Genomic DNA, 24,719 nt, shown 5'->3' with positions numbered 1-24,719 from the left:
TTATAGTCATTAGTTATGTAATTGTACCGAAAACAGTTAACATAGCAGACTTAAAATGCTATCCTTGAAAAGGATTGCTTGCAAGATTGGCCCTTGGCTGGCTTCTGGGAACTTGGATTTGGTTGCTACCATTAACTGATAAGAATGATTCATTCTGGGACACCTGGGTGGCTCAGTCAGTTAAGCATCTAACTTCAGCTCAGGTCATGATCTCATGGTTTGTGGGTTCGAGCCCCACATCTGGTGAGGAGCCTGCTTTGGATTCTCTGTCTCACTGTCTCTCTGCCCCTCCCCCACTCACACTCTTTCTCTCCCTCTGTCAAAAATAAATAATAAATAAATATTTAAAAAATGATTTATTCTATTTAAACTCTTTGTACAAATGATATGGTTTATGCTGGAACCTGCTTTCCTCCTGGGAGTCTGGCATTTTGGTAGGTGCTAGGCAGAGACTGCCTTCATGACCACTTCCCAATAAAAAGCGAGGGTGCCATTTTTAAGACCTTTCCTGGTTGGCAACATTTGATATGTGTTGTCACAGCTCATTGCTGGAGTAATTACGTGCATTCTGTGTAACTCCTGAGTGAGGGCTTTTAGAAGCTTGAGCCTGGTTTCTACTGAACTTCACCTCAAGTACCTTTTACCTTTGCTAATTGTGCTTTGTAATAAATTGTAGCATGAGTACACCTATATTCTGAGTCCTGTGAGTCCTCCTAGTGAATCATGGAAACTAGAGGTGATTTAGGGGACCTCCCAAATGCTACTGTCCTCCCAAAGACAGTAGCATAACTGCAGCAATAGTTGATTAATACAGGTGCAAATAACTGTGCTAACATGAATCTTGACATGTTGTTCTTTGATCCAAAGCTGTTTACAATGCCAATTGCCAATTTGGATTCATAGGCTTCCATAAACAATAAGGCTTTTGTCTCTGCTACTCCGATTAGGTTTCACCGCAAGCTTAGCCAGATTTCCACAGCTGAAGGAATGTATTATTGAATCCTTTCAAATCATTTCTATCCTGTCCCAAGCCTGGCTTTTGCTCAGCTCCCCTTAGGGACTGTAGCTGTTAGGATACCCACTGGGTTGGATTTTAACAAATATTGCTCTAATTCAAAATATATTGTAGGGATGCCTGGGTGGCTCAGTTGGTTAAGCATCCGACTTCAGCTCAGGTCATGATCTCGTGGTTCGTGAGTTTGAGCCCCACGTCGGGCTCTGTGCTGACAGCTCAGAGCCTGGAGCCTACTCCGGATTCTGTGTCTCCCTCTCTCTCTATCCCTCCCCTGCTCGTGGTATGTCTCTCTCTGTCTCAAAAATAAATAAACATTTTTTTTAAATTAAAAAAAAATTGGCTGAGAGGAGATCCGACATGTCAGAAAAATAGAGGACCTGAAGTTCCCTTGTCCCTCAAACACAGCAGTCTAGATGCCGGAGTACTTTGAATTCCAAGAGTCTGGGCTACAGAGTGACAGAGACGGCTCCTGGGGCCCACAAGGGCAACCTGGCAGTCCACAGGGCTACTTCAATGAACAAATCAAAGCACACCTGGTAGAGGGTCCAAAACATCACTACAAGTAGGGACATAAAGCAACCAGGGTCACAACAGCAGAGAGCAAGTAACACACTCCAAAAAAAAAAACCAAAACACCTCTTGAAGGTCCAGGCCCTAGACAGTGTATGACCCCTCTTTAATATAGTAGTGCTCACAGGTTCAGGACACATAACAAGCTTTTAAAACATGTGAGGGACAGAAGACTGGCCAAAATGACAGAACGGAAGAATTCTCCTCAAAAGAAATTCCTGGAAAAAATGACAGCTAAATAATTGATCAAAACAGATATAAACAATATATCTGATCAAGAATTTATAATAGTGGTCATAAGATTAATCGCTGGGCTTTAAAATTTTTTTAATTCAAAATATATTAATTTGGGTCCATTCATCTCTTATCCTGCCTTTAGGCTAATATTGTCACATGTATTATAGGTACATAATTATAAACCCCACAAAACAATGTTTTAATTTTGCTTTAAATAGTCATAAATATTTCCAGGAAATTTTGTCTTTTATATGTACCCAGGTATTTTACCATTTCTGTTATTCTTTCATTTCTGAAAATCCAGTTTTCCATCTGGTATCGTTTCCCTGCAGCTTGATTCAGTCTCTATTTCTCTGTTAAACCTACCTGGTGAATATTTAATTTTAGATGTTAAATTCTAAAATTTCCATTTGATTCTTTTTTGTTATTTCTGTTTTTCTTCAGAGACCTTCTTTTTTCCTCAAAGAATATTTTCCTTTACATCATTGGTAATTGTTGTAATAATTGCTTTAAAATCCTCGTTTGCTAATATCAACATCTGGGTCACCTCAGGGTTTGTCTCTATTGATTATTATTTCTCTTGAGTAGTTCTGGACTGTATCCTAGAGATTAGAAGTGTTATGTTGTGCTGACTCTGGATTCAACTGCGTTCCTCCAAAAAGTGTTGATGTTTCTGTTTTAGCAGGCAATTAGTTGGTTGGGTACAAATTGCAAATTTTCTCTTAGCCAGCAGTTCAAACCTTAGGTCAGTTCATTTCTCTTTAGCTGGGAAGAATTTAAGATGCCCCTTCTCTGGCTCTCTCCTTTCAGGGATTCCCTCATTACTTTCTTATGTCTGTGGTTGCTTTGAATTCTGCCCTCTAATTCTTTAGACTAGGGAGAGAAGATTGTAAAAGCATCCAGGGTTAGGAGGGTGGGGCTGGGGAACATGTTGGCATCAAAGGAACAGCATCTGATGCATCAACAGAAATAATGGAAGCCAGAAGACAATGGAGTGATGTCATTAAAGTGTTAAGTGGAAACAGAAATAAACCTTAAAAAACTGCCAATTTGGAATTCTATAGTGATAATTTTCTTCAAAAATATGGGGGAGGGGAAGGAAAAGAAAAAGAAAAGAGATTAGAGAGGGAGGGAGCCAAAACATAAGAGACTCTTAAAAACTGAGAACAAACTGAGGGTTGATGGGGGGTGGGAGGGAGGAGAGGGTGGGTGATGGGTATTGAGGAGGACACCTGTTGGGATGAGCACTGGATGTTGTATGGAAACCACTTTGACAATAAATTTCATATTAAAAAAAAATAAAGATAAAAGATGTTTTCAAGTATGAAAAAGATGAAAGAATTTGTTACCAGCATATCTTACCATAAGAAATGCTCAAAGAAAATTCTCAAGATAATAGAATCCCAGATAGAAATATTGATTGCAAAAAAGTATGAAGGGCATCAGCAAGAGTAAATATGTGAGTAAATATAAAATCATATTGATGGTTTAAAACAATAGCAATAATAATGAATCTAAACTTTCATCTCAATAAGCTAGAAAAAGAACAACAAATTAAGCACTCTCCCTACAAGAGGATATTGTGAATGACTTAGTGCCAACGAATTGGAAAATTTATATGAAATGTTCAGATTTATTTAAAAAACATCAAAGTAGATATACAAAACAGAAAATATGAATAGTTCTATATTTACTTTAAAAATTGAATCCATAATTAAGAAGTTGTCAGTAAAGAAAATTCCAATCTCAAATGATTTCACTGGTTAATTTCTTCTGAATATTTACAGAAGAGAAAGCTTGTTACACAAACTCTTAAAATATTTTCCAACTCATTTATAAAGCAAGTATAACTTAAATACCAAAACATGACAGGGATATTATAAGAAAAGATCATTGTTAGCCAATATCTCTCACAAATATAGACATAAAAATCCCAAACTAATATTAGCAAACAATCCTGAAATATATTAAAAAGATGACACATCATGGTCAAGTATACAGTATATTCCTGGGATTCCTTTGGATTAACATCCAAAATCAACAAATATAATTCGCCATATGGCCAACTAATCTGACAAAGCAGGAAAGAAGAGTATCCAGTGGAAAAAAAGTCTGTTTAGCAAATGGTGCTGTGAGAACTGGACAGCAACATGCAGAAGAATGAAACTGGACCACTTTCTTACACCATACACAAAAATAATATCAAAATGGATAAAAGACCTAAAAGTGAGACAGGAAACCATCAAAACCCTAGAGGAGAAAATAGGCAAAAACCTCTTTGACCTTGGCCACAGCAACTTCTTATTCGACATGTTTCCTAAGGCAAGGGAAACAAAAGTAAAATGAACTATTGGGACCTCATCAAGGTAAAAAGCTTCTGCACTGCAATGGAAACAATCCAGAAAACTAAAAGGCAACCAGCAGAATGGGAGAAGATATTTGCAAATGACATATTGGATAAAGGGTTAGTATCCAAATTATATAAGTAATTTACTAAACACCTGAAAACCAAATAATCCAGTGAAGAAAAGGGCAGAAGACATGAATAGACACTTTTCCAAAGAAGACATCCAGATGGCCAATAGACACATGAAAGGATGCTCAGCATCACTCATCATCAGGGAAATACAAATCAAAACCACACTGAGATATCAGCTCACACTGGTCAGGGTGGCTAAAATTAACAGCCAACAGGAAACGACAGATGTTGGCGAGGATGTAGAGAAATGGGAAGCCTCTTACACTGTTGGTGGGAATGAAAACTGGTGTAGCCACTCTGGAAAATAGTGTGGAGGTTCCTCAAAAAATTAAAAATAGAATTACCCTACGACCCAGCAATAGCACTACTAGGAAATTTATCCAAAGGATTCAGGAGTGCTGATTCATAGGGGCATATGTACCCCAATATTTATAGCAGCTCTATCAACAATAGCCAAATTATGGAAAGAGCCCAAATGTCCATCAACTGATGAATGGATGAAGAAGATGTGGTTTATATATATAATGGAATACTACTTGGCAATGAAAAAGAATGAAATCTTGCCATTTGCAACGACGCAGATGGAACTGGAGAGTATTATGTGAAATAAGTCAGTCAGAGAATTCCAATCATATGTGGAATTTAAGAAACTTGACAGAAGAGCATGGAGGAAGGGAAGGGGAAAAAATAGGTGTAAACAGAGGGGGAGGGAAACCATAAGAGACTCTTAAATACAGAGAACAAACTGAGGGTTGATGGAAGGGCAGGGGAGAGGGGAAAATGGGTGATGGGCATTGAGGAGGGCACTTGTTGGGATGAGCACTGGGTGTTGTATGTAAGCGATGAATTATGGGAATCTGCTCCTGAAGCCAAGAGCACACTGTATCCACTATATGTTAGCTGTGTATACACTGTGTGTTAGCTAACTTGACAATAATTTATATTAAAAAAATAGGTAAAGGAGAAAAGCCACATGATTATCTTAGTCATTTTGAAAAAAATAATTTGATGAAATTCAACACTTAAACATGAGAAAAACCCTCAGTAGACTAGGAACAGATGGGAATTTCTTTCACATATTAAGGGATTTTTATATTAAAAAAAACCCTCTGTATCTAATATCATTCTTCATGGTGACATATCGAACACTTTCCAACTGAAGGTAGGAGAAAGGCAAAGATGACCCTTTCTACTTCTATTTAATATTGTACTAGAGATCTTAGCCAATGCAACAAGGCACATAAAAGAAAATTATATAGGTTGGAAAAGAAGAATAAAACTGTCTTTATTTTGACTGTGGAAAAAAAAATCCCATGGGATCTACAAAAAGTGAGTTAAACAGTTTTCAAGATGCAAAATCTATATACAAAAACAAATTGTCTTTTTATATACTAGCAATGAATAATTAGAAAACAAAACTTAAAATACCATTTTAAATATCATAAAACATAAAATACTTAGTCTTAACTCTAACAGTATATGTGTACAATATTCTAAATCCCACAACACATTGAAATTGACGAAAATGGAAATATTTGGAGAGAAAGACTATGTTTATGGATTGGAAGTTTGATACTGTTAAGATGTCAATTCTCCCCAAAGTGATTTATGACTTGAAAGCAATCCCAGTTAAAATCTAAGACTTTGCTTTTCTGTTAGAAATTGACAAGATGATTCTAAAATTTGTTTGGAAATACGTAAGACCTAGAATAGCCAAAATAACACAAAAAAATGAAGTTGGAGAACTTATGTGATCTGATTTCAACACTTACTATATAGTTATAGTAATCAGTCCAATGTGGTATTGATGTAAGAATAGACAAATACATCATGGAAACAAAATAGAGTCTAAAAATAGGCCCACCCTTAGGTAGTCCATTGATTTTTGACAGATTTCTAAGCCATTCAGTAGGGGAAAAGATTTTTTTTTTTTTCAGTAAACAGTACTGAGCTAATATGATACTTATATGAGGGAAAATGAACTTTGACCTCCAGCTCACACTATACACAAAAATTAGTTTGAAATGGATAGTAGACCTAAATCTAAAAGCTAAACTATAAAGCTCCTAAGAGAAACATAGGAGAATATCTTCTAACCTGTGAGTAGTCAAAGATTTCGTAGAACACCAGGAAGCATCTTTAAAAGTCAGATCAAATGAACTTCTTCAAAGTAAGTGCATTTGCTCATCTAAAGCATATTAAGAAAAAGAATAGGCAAGCCACAGACAGGGAGAAAATATTTGCAATAAATATATCTAACAAAGGACTTGTATCCAAAATATTGAGATAGTTCTTACAACTCAATAAGGCAACTCAATTTTTAATATATGCACAAGATTTGAACAGACATTTCAGATAGGAAAATACACTAATAGTCAATAAGAATGTGAAAAAAAATGTGGAACATCACTAGTTATCAGGAAAATGCAAATGATAACAGGAAAAGCCACAACATATATCACTATATCCTTTCTAGAATTGCCAAAATCTAAAAAATCCAGTCCATTTAGCAAATATTGGAGCAGTTGGAATTTTCCTACATTGCTTTGTGGAGTGCAAAATGATGGAGTTTCTTTGGAAACCAGTTGGGCAGTTACTTATAAAGTTAAGCATTTACTTACCATTTACCCAGAAATCCCAAGTATAAGTTCAGAAAAGGATTTGTAGAATATATTTATAGCAGCTTTATGTATAAAGAGCCTCAAACTGGAAACAGTCCAAATATCCAGTAATAGAAGAATGGATAAACAAATTGTGGTATATCCATAAAATATGGAATACTACTTGGTAATACAAAGGAGTGAACCACTAATACATGGATGAATCTCGAAAACATATGTTGCAATACCATGAGCATCTATAATTATCTCAATAAAAATTTGTTTTTCTTAAATCTCAGTAAAAATTTCAATTAAAAAAGCATGTTAAGGAAAAGGAGTCAGACACAAAAGAGTACATACTGTATGTTGTTTCATTTATATGAGGTTTTAGAAAAGTAATTATGTTGAACTATATCAGAACACCTGTAGCCTCAGGATGGGAGGGAGTTGAGTGGGATGTGGACCCAGGGCAATTTGTAGGGAATTGTTCTATTTCTTGATTGAGTGTTGGTTATACAGGTCTATGCATTGTCAAAAGTCATCAATCTGTACACTTGAGATTTGTACATTCTACTGTATGTAAATTATACTTCAACTAAAAAAGAAAAGAGAAATTTATATCTCCCTGATTTGCAAGTTAGATTTTATTTTCATTAACTCCATACAAGGCCCAGCTATTTATGTAGATAGCCTTATAGAAGAAATCTATATATTTGGAAGTTAATTACTCTTCTTCCCTTTGGTTTTTCTTTCCCTTCCTTCTTCTTTCTGAAAACCACAGGAATGTGAGAGAAAGTGGGTGACCATTGCAAGCAAACTGGAGCTGAAAACTTGTATCAGAATGTTCTGTCACTTGGACCTTGTGCAGGCCTATAATTTGAATGTGTGACTCTAGAAATGGTTGCTATGGCGATAAACCACTTTACTTAAATAGCATGTATTTTACTCAAAATTCAGAGAAATGGTAACAGTTTCTAGTAATCATGTACTGGTATTAACTTGCAGGGATATGCCTAGAGCTTACAGGTTTTGCATCCATTATCACCAGATGAGTTCATCAGGTTAAAGTTATGCCAGTGAATAATGAAATATGTATATTTAGCCCAATTTTCTTGTTACATATCTCCCCTTGCACACATGGAGCCCCTTTCCAAGATTAATAATATGAGCTGAAGAAATCAGGCCATGGGTGCTGAATTACTAAAAGATGAAACCGGAGGGAACCTTGTAAGGTCATCTTTTCCATCATTCCGCCTCCAGTAGGACTGACTATTCTTCAACTGTCCCAGGTGGAAAGAGCCTGTCAAAGATGAGGAACAATTGAAATGCTGCTTGGGGCCGCCCCTGGTATAACCATCTTGACTACAGCACAGAGCTGAGATCTTCCCCCTTGTGTGTTCTACAGATTGTGATTATATATGTCCTCTATTCTTTATATTTTTAGACTAAAGAGCTCTCTCTCGTAAAGAAACCTCCATCCATTAATCATATTAGTGACCTGTCTGTAAACCTTTCCTGGTTCCTTTATCTCTGTTCAAGCTGATTTGCAGTGTTTCAGGTATGAATTCTTCATGATTTTATGTAAGGATAAAGGATTTTTTTCTTTATTTCTAAAATGCTTTCTGATGATAGCTAGGTTTTCTTGATCACTGTGCAATTGTATGTTACCCTAGTATCTTCAGAGCACAATCTACAATGATTTGTAGATCCTTTTTGGACTGATAATGATGGCCAACAATCTCATAATGATCATTTAAACTCTTTTTCCCCTAGAACTGAATATTGAATTCCTCTCTCATCTTTCTCCCCCTCTGTACAACAGGATGGGAGCTCATCACCTTCTTTTTGCCTTTTATGACCTAGAAGATCTTAGTAATTCCTATAGCTTTGGTAATTTCACTTTTCATTTTTCTGTCACGTTACTCACAAAACTGTAAAATTGCATCAGCGACAGCATAGATCCCTAAGGAATCCCCTCAACTGTGAGAGAAGAAAAAGAGAAACCTAAAATTTAGATAACCTATAACCTACAAAGGAAATCCCTGAAACATTAAGATTTGTTTATATTCCTAGAGAAAAGCCTGGAAGCTGGAATTTGCCTTGGCCATTTGTGTTCAAGGAAGTGAGTGGCTTGGCTCTTGGTGAAGAAAGCTACGGCTCAGTCTAAAGGACATCATGAGAGCCGGCCTGCATCCATGTCTTGTTAGCATCAGAGCACAGTTTCAAATATCGGAGGTGATATTTAAGAGGGGAGACTCAGAGGCTTCAGGAAAGCTCTTACAATTCTGATTCCTAAACAATGGCATTCTAAACTTAATGCAACTGCAAATTAGCAGGGAAATGGTAAAGTGTGCACATGCGCGCGCACACACACACACACACACACACACCGTTTTACAAGGTGCACACATATACACAGAAGCTTCTAAGCATTTACAATAAACATCTGTATAAAGGTGAGTAAATTTGCATTGATATTACCAAGGAGTAAAGGAACAAGTATTGAGATTTGTTTCAGTGCAGCCAGTTTTGGGCCAACTTGGAGTTAAAGAAAACATGGTTGACTATATTAGTTTTAACATGTATTAAATACCAAATTGAAAAGGAAATAAGAAAACAGGCACTTATATGTTGCCGGTAAGAATATAAGTTGGTACAGAGGCACTGGAAAGCAATATGGCGATACCTTTCAAAATTACAAATCCATAGATGTTTTGACTCAGGGGTCCTGCTTCTAAAATGTATAGCCTGTAGATATACTTACACATGTACAAAATGGCACAAGTGCAATATTATTCACAGAAGCATTATTTGTACTAGGAAAAGTTTGGAAACGATCTGAATGTCCATTGTGAAGGGGCTGGCTAAATAAATATTCAAACAAGAGAATACTGCAGAGCCAAAAAGAAGAATGAGAACTCTTTACATATGGACGTGGAAGGATCCTCAAAATAATCATTAGTTGAAAAAAAATCAAGGTGTGAAAGAACACTTACAGTGGGCTACCATTTGGGTAAAAACAGGGAGAAGAAAGCATGTCAATATATGGATTAGATGGAACCATATGAAATTGCCATTATTAGGCTGTTTTGGCCTGCAGAAATGACTACCAATTCAATCTGGTTCCACGTAATATTTGCTTGAAGAGATGCATGAACTCTCTGGAAGCATACACTGTAAATTGATAATATTGGTGTCCCTGATGTGGGGCAGAGCAGAGTCAACTAGGGGGCAGGGAGAAGATTTTTAACACTGTGACTATTAAATCATGGGGTTGTACCACCTATTTTAAAAATACATCACTAAAATTAGATATAAATAAATAAAATAATGAATTAGATATAAATAAATAAAATAATGAAAGAAATGAAATAAATAAAATAATGAAATGTTGCTGAGGAATATTTTCTCATCTTGCTCTAGAATGAAACAGAAACACCATATTTCTGCACTAAAGCAAGCAAACATTCTGGTTTAGTTTTCTCTTTCTTTCCCCTTTGCCAGAAAATTCTGAGGATAATCTTAAGTTACCTTATCCAAGAAGAAAACACCAGAGCCTCTAATGCGTTTGGGAAAAAGAAAAAATCATCTACATCACTAAACCTGCCCACAGAGACTGTCTCTGAGTATTTCTTTCTGGTGACTGCAACTTCTGAGTCTACTTTAATGACTCAAGTCCATTAACAAATGGAACCATGAAGAAGAATGGAAGTGTTGAGCTGCAAATGAATATAAATACATTAAAAAGAAAATGGCTGAATCCGTGTTCCTATTCTGTAGAACAGTAGTTGTGGTGGATGTGTTCAAAGACATTTCCTCAACTACTTGGATGATCACTCAAAAGGTGGAAAATCAAAAGAGTGAAGGTTACACTTAGATTCACCTTTTAATAGGATTAAACTTTCATGAATTGAAATTTCCAAGATAGGTTTCCTGTCTTTGGGATCAGTGCTATTCTAAACAACGCAGCTTCTCTCCGGCCGGTTACTGGAGCATTAGGGGAGTTCACCCTCACCGTATTGCTGAACATGGGAATTTTCAGTGAGAGGGTACAATCTATGTTACGGAATGCTGATGCATTTTCAGTATTTTCTATTTTGTGAAAGAATACACAGAGAAGCAACGTAGACATTTTCGTGGGTGAAACAAATCTATAGAGAAAAGGACTTTTTTACATTTCTAAATTTATACAAATTAATTTTTTTCAATGTACAAAATTACCAGCTCAAGAATTAGCAGACATGGTTAGGAAGTCCTACATGAGTGATGTTCTGAAGAGACACATATTTAAGGCCTGTCTGCAATAAGCAAATGTCAGGTAAATGTTCTCTTTCTTTAAATACAGGTACCAAAAATCATAAATGACCCGAAGTTCTGCTGCTGCCCTGGGAGGTCACTTATTCATTGAACAAATATATATTAAGTGCCTACTACCGGGCATAAAACATGGCCATTTGTATCACAAGGGCCTGAGTGATCAAAGAAACACCAGGTTTATTTGTACAGTGTTACATGTAGTCTTTTCAGATTCTCTGAAAATTGTTAACCTGATTATTGATCCAGATGTAGAGTAACTTTGCATTTGCCAGAGCGTTAAACTTACAAGCCCTTTCCAGACCATTTTGTGTCTGTGAGGCCTGCTGTATCTATTCTCCCCTGTCTCATCCCCCACCTTGCTTGTGTCCCCTTCTCCTAATACGTTCTCTGCTCTTTTAGAACTCTGTGCTCAGCTTCATTTCATGAGGAGTGCTCACTTCTTTTTTGTTGTCATTGTTAAGTTTATTTATTTATTTATTTATTTAGAGAATGCAAGTGGGGGAGGGGCAGAGAGGAAGAGAGTGAGAATCCCAAGCAGGCTGTGCACTGTCCGGGCGGAGACTGATGCGGGGCTCCACATGGAGTTCAAACTCAAGAACATTAAGATCATGACCTGGGCCAAAGTCAGAAGCTTAACCGACTGAGCCACCATGGCGCCCAGAGAAGTGATTACTTATAAAATGGCTCTAAGGTTAAAATGGACTCTGCTTCCCTCATGACAGCAGAATCAGAGACTGTTTCCTTGGCAGTGGGGTGAGGTGACCTGAGGAAACACAATTGCCTATTGACCTGAGGAAACACAAAAAACCCCTTTTGTTTTGTGCCTTGAAGAAGTACTTTCATGGCCTCTATCTCGGTGCATTCTCATAATAAACCCATGTAGTAAACGTGCAAATACGTTTTCCCCATTTACCCGTGAGGCATCGAGACTCCAAGAGGTCCGTGGACCTGCCCACGTGGTGTGACCGGGATTTGAAGCCAGGCTCCGGAGTGAGCACAGAGAATGGCGAGAGCGTGAGGAGTGGGCCATATGCAGCAACTGTCCCCAGGTCAGGAGGCGTAGCTGTGCTGTGCTGTGCCTGTCAGGTCAACCGTACACATGCCAGGGCCGGCCTGGAATTCTGTAAAGATGAAATGAGTGTGGTTATGTCCTGGCCAGCTTCCCTATGCAAATGTTGCCAGATGTTTACTTTTGTTTTGCATAGCAGAGGATCTGAAATTGTGCCTGTAGTTTGCACTACACCAAACCCTAAACAGTTCTGTTTTCCTGAAAGTGCTAAAGGAACTTACTTGGGCATTTAATAACAGCCCTACAATGGGATTAGTTTCTATCTCCCCTCTGGAGAGTGCTCCGCCTTGCAAATCCTGGGCAACTTTGTAGTCCCTTGCTTCTTTGAATTGATAGATACTGCCTCGTGTCTGAAAAGTAATCCAGGCCTTTCCCTTTATTTCCAGTCCACTGCTTATGCAAAGAAATTTCCTGTGGCCAGTAAGAAGGAAAATGCGGACAACTCGGACTCGAAGCACGCAAGTTCTGCAGGTAGCAGAAACTTCCCAGCCGGACTCAAGGGAGAACCAGAGAAATCCCCCATGACGTCAAGCCAAGGACCGGCAACCAAATACATTGCTAAATCCAATGCCGTGCCTAGAACCAAAAGGAAACTCTAAGGTTCCCTTCACAGGTGAATAGTACAAACACAGAGCTGCTCTTTCTAGCGCTAAAGTGAGGAGACGGGAGGGAGAAAGGACAGGACTATGTCGAGCTTTTAGTCTTTTAGCCCCGCTGAGCCCTGCCATGTGTTTGCACCAGTTTAACCTCGGAGCTGGGGATCTTCAAGGCAGCCTAGTGTTAAGAACAGCCACCAACAGGCTTGATGGCGAGCTGTGGCTGCAGTTAACTCGAGGTTTTTGAGAGTTGTTTAGAGGAGCACGCGTCCTCAAAGCAAGGTGGTGGGCATACTTGCTCAGTTTTACTTCACATTCTTGTATTTGGGCACAATTATTTGTAGGAGAAAATGAGAGCCAAATATGGTGATGGAGGTCCCAAATAATTATGTGCACTTTGCACTAGGAGATTTTGTTAGGAAATTACTAATAAACTTGCCATAGGCATAACAGCAGAAGTGCTTCAGCCATTCACATGTGTTCTTGTGATTTTAGGTTGGTGTAGATTATTTAAGACAACTTATTTTAAATGTAGAAGAATAGGAGATTTTTGTAACTGCTTGCCATTAAGTTGCTGCTAAATTCCCAATATATTGATTGAATCAATAAAAGACAGATGTCACCCATGCACGTTAATTTTTATGTTAACGAGAGGTGGATATAAAAGGTCCTCTAAGCCCTTATGCAAATTATGAGTTTGGCCTGCTTCTGCAAAGGTAGGCACATATCTTTGGGGAAGGTCACGAAGTGGATGCAGGGGAAAATACATCATTACTCTTGGTGTTACAAGTATCTCCTTTCCACCCCAGGGAAATTGTTTTGCCTTTCGAGGTCAAACTGGGTGAGTAGATGCTTTGCTTGCCTTCCAAACAAATTCTAAGGAAACAATCTGCGTTTGCTTTTACTTGTATAAAGTAATACTCTAGTTTCACTCCACCTCTCCCGATGGGATTGTCTTAGACCTCCAAAATGAGCCTGCTGAGCATGTACTTAGTTGCATATAAATCCACTCAGTGGCTAATGGTAATAGAAGTACTTCTTGTGATTAATTTGGAAGACACTGTTGTACTTCCGAGTGGGTCAAAGGTAGCACTAACATGCGTTGTCCCTGGCTAGCTCTGTCAGGACCTTCTTAGTACCTACAGTGTGCTTCCCCTGAGGGAATCTGCCAGCTAAAGTGGACCTGGTTTAAATTGTCTAGACTTTATTTTAGAACTGGAGTTGGCATAGCTTCTTCAAGGTCTTTCTCCCTTACTGATTATTACTTCCAGTCCTATCAGGAGTCCAGAAACCATCTCCTGAGCTGTAAGCCTCCTCTCAGGATGTAGTGAGCCAATCTTTGAGGAGTATGTCCTGTTTGCCTGCTGAGAAGCCCGGCCTCAGATTTCCCTTCCTCGGTGGTGCTCTTAAAGGCAGGGGTAATAGCAGCCTGCTGATCTCCTTGCAGAAAAGCCAGCTGAGACGGTGGCTTAGATTCTGTCCATCCCCTAAGGCTGAAAATGGAATATTCCCTGTATCTAAAATGCTCTTACTTCCATAGTGATACAGTCTTTTGTATCACATATTAGAGAATTCTGATGTTAAATTTAATATTATCCAAATTTCTGTCCACATTGCTCTTCAGCCTTAAATTAGTAATTCTACTCAGTAAGCTTGACCAAAGGTCCAGAACTAAGCATTCAGTGAAAGGTGAAGTCATTTAATAGCTTTTATTGTGTTTGCACCTTTGCCCTCCCCAGCCCCACGCCAGGTTGACTGTCCTTCCCACCGTAAAAATCATTCTATCAGCTTTCATCTGTCTAGGCCTTCGTTTTATTTATGTAGAATCATTTTGATAGAAGCCGAGCTCACTCTTTCTAAGGGGAATTTTCACATTATTTGTATTTGTTATTTATTTGTGTGTAACCCCTGGACCAGGCCAGGTCTGAGCTTTTTGCCCCAACGACTGTACCTCTTTACTATCTGAGACTTGCTCTCTTCATTTGCTTTCATGGCTGTGGGAAAAAAGTAGCTCTTCTGTTTTAGAATGGTTTTCGGTGACCGAGAGGCCAGCTCCAAGGCACTGGTAACCATCACTCTGACACCTCGTATGCACTGCATGGAGAGATGGGCTTGCAGGACCCAGAGGGACACCGGGACAGTACAGAGCAGGCGTAATTGCCAAGGCATGCACATGCTGATTACGCTCCAACTTGAATAACAGACAAGTCGAGGCAGGAGATAAAATTGATAAATGCAGGCTTGGGGCTGAGGAGAGGTTCAGCTGAGGAGAACAGAAGATGCTATCGAAAAGGGCTTAAATCAGAGGAGAAAGAGAGATGGGTTGGGGGGAAGGGAGCAGAAAGAAGACAAAGTATAATGACTAAAGAAGAGTGGATGACAACACGTGTTTCTGCCAAACTTGGAACAGGAGTCAGAGGAGGGAAGCGCTGCAGAGTCCTGGCTCCAGGCCTGTCTGAGGTAAGCCTCGCCCTCCCTGGCCTGTGCCCGGGCACACCTGGATGAAGACTCAGGCTGCAGAATCGAAGACCGGGGAAACAGAGGCTGAGGGAGGATGCGATGTAGGCCACAGAAAAGCCCTTACCCTCTGAGAGTAGGAATGTTCTGTGGTATTGGGAGGGGAAAGAAGAAGAAGAAAAAACCCCAAAACATTTTGTGCTTATCACTGAAATGCTTTGTTTAAATAATTCTATTTGACTCAAAATGTAAGTTCCAGGTTAGACACATCAAAAGCAGCCAGTCTTGAAAATGAAGCTTTTTAAATTCCAGCCCTGCTGTTGGAATAGAGAGAATAAAGGCTTTGTTCAAACATGCATTCCCAGCAGTAAGCAGAGCTTTGAAATTGGCCACGGAGGTTGTGTCCTATAATGGTTGCACTTGGCTGGAGACCAAGAAGCTGTGGCCTCTGGGAAACGACCCTGAGCTGGCTGTTTTCCATGTGCCCCTCCAGAGCCACTCTGCCCTGCTCTGCCCTCTCCACTCCGAGAGACTGATCTTTAGGGACTGCATGAACAGTCTCCCTGGGCCTCTGGATATGTTGGGCTTCTGTCAGTGGGAGTCACCAATAGGACATCGGCTAGGAAAGCCAAGGGCCAGTCATCGATTCCCCCACGGCCTTCCATACTGGGCTGCTGGGAAGTCACCGTATTCTCATTCTGCAGGCCTCAGCACCTGCTGGCAGCCCCTCCAGGCCAAGACCAGGGGCTATTGCCCTGGGTACTGTGTCTTCCTTTGTGGGTTTCCCTAACTCTCTCAGTACCTTTATAAATAGTCTCTTTGTTGAACTCACACCTACCCCATTTGAGTGCACCATCTGTCTCTTCCTGGGACCCAGAGTGATCCGGACCCTTTCTTGTCAGTTCTGCATTGTTCTTTGACCTGGGGCAGTTTTGTCTGTGGTTGCTGACCTCCTACTGAATAGCAGTAAAGTGAAGAGCAAAAAGTCTAAATGAGTTCTTCCTGAAGCAAACTGGTGCACCTGGGTGGTCACTAGCTAGGGTTGAGGGAGGCAATGGCAGAGGAAATTTCCCAGAGTTGGACCTAGCCAGAGCAAAATACATCGAGCATTACCCAACTGGATCTGAAATTGTCTGGACCCTGAAGGTTCACATTTAGGTCTTACATTCCAGTCGCGGCTTTTGGAGCCTAAAGAACCTGTGGGATGCCTGGGTGGCTCAGTCGGTTAAGCGTCCGACTCTTGGTTTTGGCTCAGGCCATGATCTCACTGTTTGCGAGTTCGAGCCCTGCCTTCGGCTCTGTGCTGGCACATGGAGCCTGCTTGGGATTCTCTCTCTCCCTCTCTCTCTTTCTGCCCCTCCCCAACTCATGTTCTCTCATTCTTTCAAAATAAAAAAAAAAAAGAAAAAGAAAAACATTCTTTGAAAAGCAAGCAAGCAAGCAATCAACACTTGTAACAGCCAAGAGTTCCCCTAGCCTGGGACACTGTCTCCCGGCTGGACTGGAGGGCCTGGCAGAGGCTTCCGCTGGGTAGCCTATGGTGGCCAGGAAGCACAGGCAGCCTGCAGACAAGCCTTCTCCCCGGGCCGTGTGTTTCATCTCTGCAAGTGCTAACATCGCTTTACAAAGCATTTTCAAGTAACATTTTCCCTCTTCAAAGACCTCACATAGTTCAGCTTTACTCTTCAGGACCCTGTATTTTTCTGAGGGAGCTAGCTTAGAATTGGTTTTGATTTCTGTGCACTGCATTGTTATCACTTAATTCCCATTGGTGAGCCAATCTTCTTTGCTTTTGTTCTTCAAAGGAAGGCCACGTTCAGTGTCTGTCTGACATTTTTGTGGCTTCCTTCCTCAGTTGCTGGTATAATCAGCTCCACTCGGTTCCCTGTGTGGCAGGTCTTCAGTTTCCCTAAGTTATCCGGAGCAGCCCTCAGCAGAGCGGTAGGGACTGCTACTACCGGCCCAGTGGCCTCACTTCAAGCAGCAGGGCACTCATGACGGTGGGACAAGAGGAAGACATTGCGGTGTCACCACCGGCTAGCTCAGGGACAGCCCTGTCTGTTGCCTGGTGCCATCCCAGATGTCTTAGGTGGACCCGATGAACCCAGGGTGAAGACCCCAGAGGGCTTCATCCCCGAAACGTGCAACTGTTCCTGGCCTGGCCCAGAGGACAGGGCCACCACGCAGGGCAGCCCCGCCCCCCTCTCCTGAGGGATTCTGGAGCACCTTCAGATCATTCCTATCTTCAGCGCTGAGACAGAGATTACACACAGTTCGCCACCCTTGGGGGACTGGGACACAAGTCTTTGACTCTCTCACCCGGGACAGCCTCTGCGGACAAGATCCTGACACCAAGCTGTCGTTTCGAAGAGGTTTTCCTCATCAGCACAGGAAGTGATCTCCATCCCCGGGCGGTTGCAAGGTCCCAGAGTCAGCATTTCCAGTGCGACCCAAGGGCAGGGCAGGTGGAAGACGGCCAACGGGCACCTTCCCTGGACCCTGAGGAAGAAGCCCTCGCATGGAGGTGGCAACCAGTATTTCCTGGTGCAGGCATTGGTTTACATGCAGTTTACTAGAAATCAAAGTCCTCTTGTAAGGTGGACTTTGAGCCATATTAGTGGAAGGGATCTTGTCTTTTGACAAAAGCCCATGTTCAGGGTAATGATGTAAAAATAACAGCAACATTCACAGAGCACTGATCACGTGCCCAACACTCTGCTAAGCACACGTTCTTTTCATTCTTACAGCAACCTTGGACGCTGGTACTGTTATCTCTACAGAGGAGTAAATTAAGGCACAGAAAGGTTAAGAAACTTGTCCAAGGTCACACAGCCAAGGAGTAGCAGAACAGATATTTGAACCCAGCCAGCGGGGTTAAGTATGTCACTGTTGCACTACTTGCCTCTCGAGGTATTTATAGTTTAGGCCGTGGCTGCTGTAAGGTTTGAGCTCATAGTTTGGAAAGGTCAGCGGCTCATGAACACCGCCAGCTCCCAGCAACAGCCTGGCGCAGTCATTCTGGCAACTTTGGGTCTCAGAGTGGAGGAGGGTTATTTTGCATGTTGACGAGTTTGAGTGAGGTGCAACCACACCATAGCAGGGTAAGCTGCATTCTGAAGGACTCCACGTGACGAAAATGAATTCTAAAGGTCTAAGTGCTTTGGTCATTGTCAGGAGCAATCTTTGGAAACCTTTGAATGTGTTTTTGAGCGAAGAGAGGAAAGAGGCCCTGTGGCTGCCGCAGGTATTCCCCTGGACAGCCCTGTGTGCGGACACGACAGACATGCTGGCCGGGGCCGAGAGCTGTGACTCCCACGGCGTTGTACACGCGTGGGGCGAGGAGTCCCCGTCACGGTTCCGTTCCCCGCACGGCTCTATCAGGTGGCGGGCGCGGCTGTGTGACTGCAAACACGGGCCCAGGTCAGCTTTTAGCTCGAATACTTTTCCTTACTGCTTTCAGCTTCTGTTTTCCTCGTCACACCGACTGACAGCACCCGGATCAAGGAGCACAGACTGTCTCCAGAGGCTCGAAGCCCCTGTCCAGTGCAGGACGAGGGAGACCCCTGCTCTGGAAAGAAGCCCAGCAGCCAAGGATGGCGCTTCCTGACCCGGCTGCCATCTCTCAGTCTGCTGCCTGCCGCTCGGGCCCAGGAGAGAAGCGGTTCTTATCCTGGGTGCTGCTCTGGAGCTTTGGAAGAAAGGCTACTAGTGGGAAAGCCCCCAAAGCCCACAGACGTGGGTGATTTTTCACAAGAGTGTCTTCCCTCCAGATGAGTTCCCTGGTTGTGGCCTGACCCCTTTCCCCCAGTCAGTGTGAACTTAGTCACGGGACCTTGGAGCCTCAGCCACTGGGGCGTCGTCCTGGCCCCATCCCCTGAAGTGGAATCTTGGCAGGACGTCTTGCCTCCGGTGCATTTTTCTTGCCTGGAGGGCAACAACAGTCCGGCCATGCTGACGTCTCCTTTTGCCTCCAGGTGACCAGCACCACACTCTACCACGAGGACTGGGAGCTGCACAAAGAATGTCCCCTAAGTAGAATCAGATTGAGAGACTCAGTTGTTCATTCAAAAAATATTTACTGACCATCTGCTATTGCCGGGCACAGTGATAGGCAATGGGCATAAGATGAGGTAAGAGAGAGTCAAGGTCATTGCCCTTGAGGAGGTTGCAGTCTTGGTGCGGGGCAGATGTTGGAGATCTCTACAAATATGTAAAATACCTGTGTACTGTGATGAGCACAAGGTAGGAAGTAAAGAGTGCCATAATAGAGAACGACAGGATAGGAGCCTTTCTAAAGAAGCTTGAAGGCTAAAGGGAGGAATGCTCTAGGCAGAGGGGCCTGGGACAGAGCTGGGTGGACTCCAGGACCTCGACCAAAAGCCAGGATGGTGGTGGGGGGTGGGGGGGGCAGTGCGGAGGGGCTGGGGCCAGGCCCTGCAGGCCTTGGGGGCCACGAGAAGGAATCCATTTATTCTAAACACAACAGGGAACCACTAACAGGTTTCCAGCTGGGGAATGACCTCTGATTAAAGGTTCACTCTGTCTTCTATTGAACAAATGCAGGTGGAGCAGAAAGAGAAGCAGGGAGATCGGTCAGGGGTCATTGGGCAAGAGGGTAACAGAGAAGATGGAGAGAAGTGGGTGGATAGGAAATATGGTTTGGAGATAGATTGATAGGATCCCGTGAGGGATTAGATGTGTAGAGTGAAGAAAAGAGTGGGTGGGGGACCAAGAGGGACTTTTGGCTTCAACAGTAAGCGGCTTGATAGAGGTTTCACTCACCGAGTTGGGGGTTGGCAGTGAGATGAAGGGCTCCTCCAAGTCATCCTAAGTTGAAGCGCTATCAGACCTTGAAGTGGAGATGGCCGCTTGAGAGAGACTTAAAGGCCGGAGTGGGTCACCATGGCTGGAGGGGGAAGGATGTGGAGAGAGACCCAGAGTTAACAGGGAGTTGTTCATGAGGGCTTCTGGACACTAGGCAGGGTTCGAGGACCCAGGCATCAAGGCACCATCTTGGGCACACTCCCACCCAGGGACTGGGCATGGCTGTACTTGGTTGGGCAAGAACAAGTGTGAGGATGGCATGATGACATGAAGTGCCATTTGGAGAAGTGTCCCTAGGAGATGTGGCCAAACCTCCTTATGGCCGATTCATTGAATCTGAGTGGTGACAGGTACCAGGTCCTCTCTGGCTCAGAATTCCATCGATTCCCTTCAGCATAAATCAGAAAATGGCCAACCAGATACTTTCCCGAAGCCCAAGTTTGCAGAATCGTGGACTGTCTGCACTGCCCAAATCCCCCAGGGCAGGAACCCCCCCACTCCCAACCTCTGATGAAATGCTCCCTGGGATGGGGGACTGCTAGAAAAGTCTTCGTATTAACTAACACCTGCTCCTCACTGGCCCCTCTGGAAACTATTTAAAGTCTACTCCTTGGGCCCCATAATGGCCCCTTGAGAGTTGGAGGTGACGCCCACAGCCCTCTGAACCTTCTCTAGTGTTCTCTTAGACTCCTGCTCAGGTGGCATGTTTCTTGGGCCTTTGTTCTAGTTCATCTGGGTCTTTTCCCAAAATGAACCTTTTTCCAAAATGAACATGTGGCCTGCCGCCCCTAGGCCTCTTGACACTGGTCCCTATCACTGGGGCCCATCGTGTTCCCGTTAGCAAGAATTTGTGGACAGTCTGGCTTGACTTTACTAGCACAGCCTTTACTGATGATGCGACCCTGAAGCACATTTATTTTCCTATCGCTGTCCTTGTGGCAGACTCTCAGTGACCACAAAAGAGCCCTTTCCCAGTGTGATGCCAGGGGGAGTGGCAGAACGTGCCTGGGCTGGATCTGAGGCACGGAGCCCTAAGATCACCCAGGAAGACAGACTCATTTTCGTTTGGTGTCTGTCTCTCTAACTACCACTGAGATACAGAGAGGAGGGAAGGCACAAACTGAGTCACAGGCCTGTCCTGGACCCTCCAAACAGGATGAGCATGAGGTACCCTCTGTGTCTCGTAGCCTCCCCTGCCGCAGGGGCACATTAACATCTCTGCATATATTAAATGGCTCCGAGCCCTCCTTCGACGTTACTAGCAGGAATCTGAGTCTTTGTCAGAGGATTCCCTCCCCAAACCTCTCTAGAATTTCCAGGAGTGGTGACACGTATCCTTGTTTACATGCTGCTCTTTGCCAGCCAGCAGAGGCTCAGGACACTTGAAACCAAAGTGTCACTTCTGATGTCCTTGCCTCTCACTTTTATCTCTAGATCTCCTGCTTCCCCAGCTTCTGCACAGCTCCTGGGGTGCCATGTGTCCAAACCGATGAGGGCTGGGCCCAAATCCCAGGTTCCACCCTGACATGGCAGAGCAGCCCAGGCCCTGGGTGCTGGCATGTCCCTTGCAGCAGGGTGCCCCTTACCCAGCCCCCAATGTGGACTCAGCTTTGTGCTGTGGGTGGATGTAGGTGGTGAGAGGATGCTAAGGTACATGTGATGTAGGATGTCGGGTGGGGGTGGGTGGGCTCCTGGGAAAGAGTGTCCTGTGCACTGCAGGAAATGCAGAGGGATTCAGGTGGGAGGGCCCTGGGTGGGTCTCTCGAACTTTTCCTGGCCCTACCCCCAGGTCTTGGGCTGCCCCAGGTAATCCTGACACACAACAGGTCTCCTTCCTCCCAGGGCCCCCAAGCAAGTAATGGGATTTGCAGGCAATTTTCGAATGTCAAGGAGCACAACGAAAAGAGCATATGAGCCTGTGATGAATGGCTCTGGCCACACTCATACCTAAAGTTTTTGGTTGACAAAATCTTTCAAAACACAGAGTCTGTAGAAGAAATTTTAAAAGGCATCTTTAGGAGTGCGAAGGGTAGGATGTAGTCCAACCCCTCACTGCACAGCAAGTCTCGGCAAGTGGACTTTTCTGGCCTGCTCGGTGCCCTCGGGACCAGAAGCCAGGAGGTGGATGCTGAGTGGTCTCTTGGGATCCTGCGCCCAGGTTGTCCACTGTGGGGTGAACCTTCTGGATCCCACGTGGGGGCCAGGCAAGCACCGCTCCGTGACCTAGTCACCCATGGCTCCAGCAGTCCCCCCACCCAGGCAGCTCCCACTGCCCTTCTCTCTGGGGTCGCAGCAAGCACCTAACTATAAGCCAGGGTGAGGGCAAAGGTCAGGCAGGAGATCCTCAGTTGCCTGGATGTCTCAGAATACCCTTCATCCATCATGTGGGGGTCCCCATCCCTGCCTCTTGGGGATAAGAGACACTGAGATGTATTTTAATTGGACGGTATTTTCGGGGATTTGTTTAGGGCCAAGGTGAAGATTGAGGAGTCTGCAGGGCTCCCACATAGGCAATGGGAAGAACCGTGTCAACCCAAGACCGTGGGCCTGTTTATTGGTCATTCTTGGTTAACAAGGGCACGATCTCTAGCTCCTCGTTTTTGCTTTGGCTGTGACATAGTTGAAGGAAATGGAGAATTTTACAAGGTATCCAGAGGCACAGTCAGGTTACTGGTTTTGATGAATGGTCAGGTATGCAGGATATAGGACACCCAGAAGGAGAGCTCAGGTGCTGTTGGAAACAGCTTCAGATTCTGCCACGGAGGGCACTTTGCTGGGAACTTCAGGGATGGCAGGAGCCAAGTGTGGCAGCTGGAAGATGTGATCTCACTTATTTAAAAGAAATGCAAAATGAAAGCGTGCTGGGACAAGGCGTTATTTCAGATGTGCTTCTGCACTTCCAGAGATCCCAGCTGATGAAGAAAGCACCCAGGACAGACAGGAGGAAGGGGAGTTCTGAGAGCCCAACTCTGCCTCCAGCATTGTGCCATCTCTTGGGTCGGACTGAAGGTTCTAAATAACACCCCTCCCCCCAACACACACACGTGGACACACTCGTGGGCAACTTCCGAGCCTCGCTGCCGCAGGGGACAGATTTGAGCTTGCCTGCCTGGCATGTTTAGACACATCAAACTCACAGTTACTTTCTGCCCCTCCTGCCCAGGATCCAGGTGCCCAAGAATCCTGCCTCTGCCGGGTATCACTCAAGAACCACAGCTCCAACTTCGCTCATCCCCGTGCGGCCTCTCTGGAACAGTCCATGGGTGGCTGACTTGAGAAGGAAAGAGTGCAGAAAGCAAGCAAGGGATTGCGCTGTTCTGTTGGGCATCTGGAAATCTCAGTGGCCTGAGTGCCCAGAGAGTGGACTGTGTTCTGTAGGCTCAGTTTCCCTCCAAGGCTCACCGATCCGCTTCCACAACTCACTGATGGCACCATACATGCACTGTGTGTTTACTATTGACAAATGTAAGCTTAAACACATTACAAGCCAGAGCTGTGTGTACTTGAAAATCCTTCAGTGATTCTATCATCCTGTTCAAGTCACACAAATTCTAGGATTTTATCACCAGTAGTGAGTTCCTCTCTGTGAACAGCAATGTGGGGAAGAAGGAGTGGTGAGTATACCTCCAAAGTGACCATGGACAGAAACATTTCTCATTTAAACCAACACGAACGCCTACCTTCACTGGCCTGGTGGTGGGAAGTTCTCTGTTGGAAACCCCTTTGTGCAGCAAATATGCGTTACAACACTTTGTAGGGTTAACCGACATCGATGAAGCCGAACTGACAGAAGTCTGTAGTTAAAAGGCAAGACTAACAACTAATTAAAACTACAGCCGCTTCGGCTAGTGTGCTTCAAGCCCTGCGAGTGTGCGTTCATGTAGGAGCTCTGCTGCCTAAATGCTGGCCAGACTTCTCACCAGGGCTCAGCACCAGAATCCTCCATAGTCTCTGAAAGCACGCTGAGAAACTAAGTTTATACTGCATGGTGGGAAAATGTTATGGTTTAAAATTGCTCCTGGGGGTGGTAGCGCCTGGGTGGCTCAGTCGGTTAAGCGTCCCACTCTTGATTTCAGCTCAGGTCATGATCTCATGGTTGTGAGATGAAGCCCTACATCGGGTTCCACACTGGGCATCAAGCCTGCTTGAGATTCTCTCTCTCTGTCTCTCTTCCTCTATCCCTCTCCCCCTGCTCACGCTCTCTCTCTTTCTAAAATAATAAAAAAAAAAATCCTCCTAGGAAGGGAAACATTTGTAAAACATCCCTTGACGGGTCCTTGGTTTAGAAGATGAGCTGGCCAACAGACCTGAATCAGGTGGAAGTGTCCAGGGACAGACGGGGTGGGGACAGTGTCCATCTGGGGGGAGGAGACAAGGGAGGAGCAGCCAGATGGTCAGAACCCTCTTTGCAATGTGACCTTGCTGTGACAACATCTCTCTTATAGACTGAATTGTATTCCCCCTCCCCAAATTCATATAGTTAAGTGCCTAACTATCATATAGTTAATCCCTCATGTGACTGTATTTGGACCTTGAGGGAAGTAACTAGGTTATA

The 24,719-nt window shown here is 43.5% G+C and overlaps 1 protein-coding gene across 8 annotated transcripts in view; it reads left to right on the top strand.

Moving 5' to 3' along the window:
• The window catches only part of STK33 (serine/threonine kinase 33), a 172,840-nt gene extending 148,817 nt beyond the window's left edge, over positions 1-24,023 (top strand). For 5 of the 8 annotated variants that reach the window (XM_042958653.1, XM_007083189.3, XM_042958651.1 and 2 more), the window contains one exon: positions 12,674-13,510. In XM_042958653.1, coding sequence (XP_042814587.1) covers positions 12,674-12,886 — 213 coding nt within the window. In that variant the 3' untranslated portion in view covers positions 12,887-13,510. Of the gene's footprint in view, positions 1-12,673; positions 13,511-18,800; positions 19,720-23,327 lie in introns of those variants that run through there. The other 3 variants (XR_006208407.1, XM_042958654.1, XM_042958655.1) reach the window with 3 other exon arrangements.
• The last annotated feature ends 696 nt before the right edge of the window (positions 24,024-24,719 follow it).

This window comes from Panthera tigris, chromosome D1, assembly GCF_018350195.1.
Source record: "Panthera tigris isolate Pti1 chromosome D1, P.tigris_Pti1_mat1.1, whole genome shotgun sequence".
Taxonomy (NCBI): Eukaryota; Metazoa; Chordata; class Mammalia; order Carnivora; family Felidae; genus Panthera; species Panthera tigris.
This window is presented reverse-complemented; position numbering and strand designations above follow the sequence as displayed.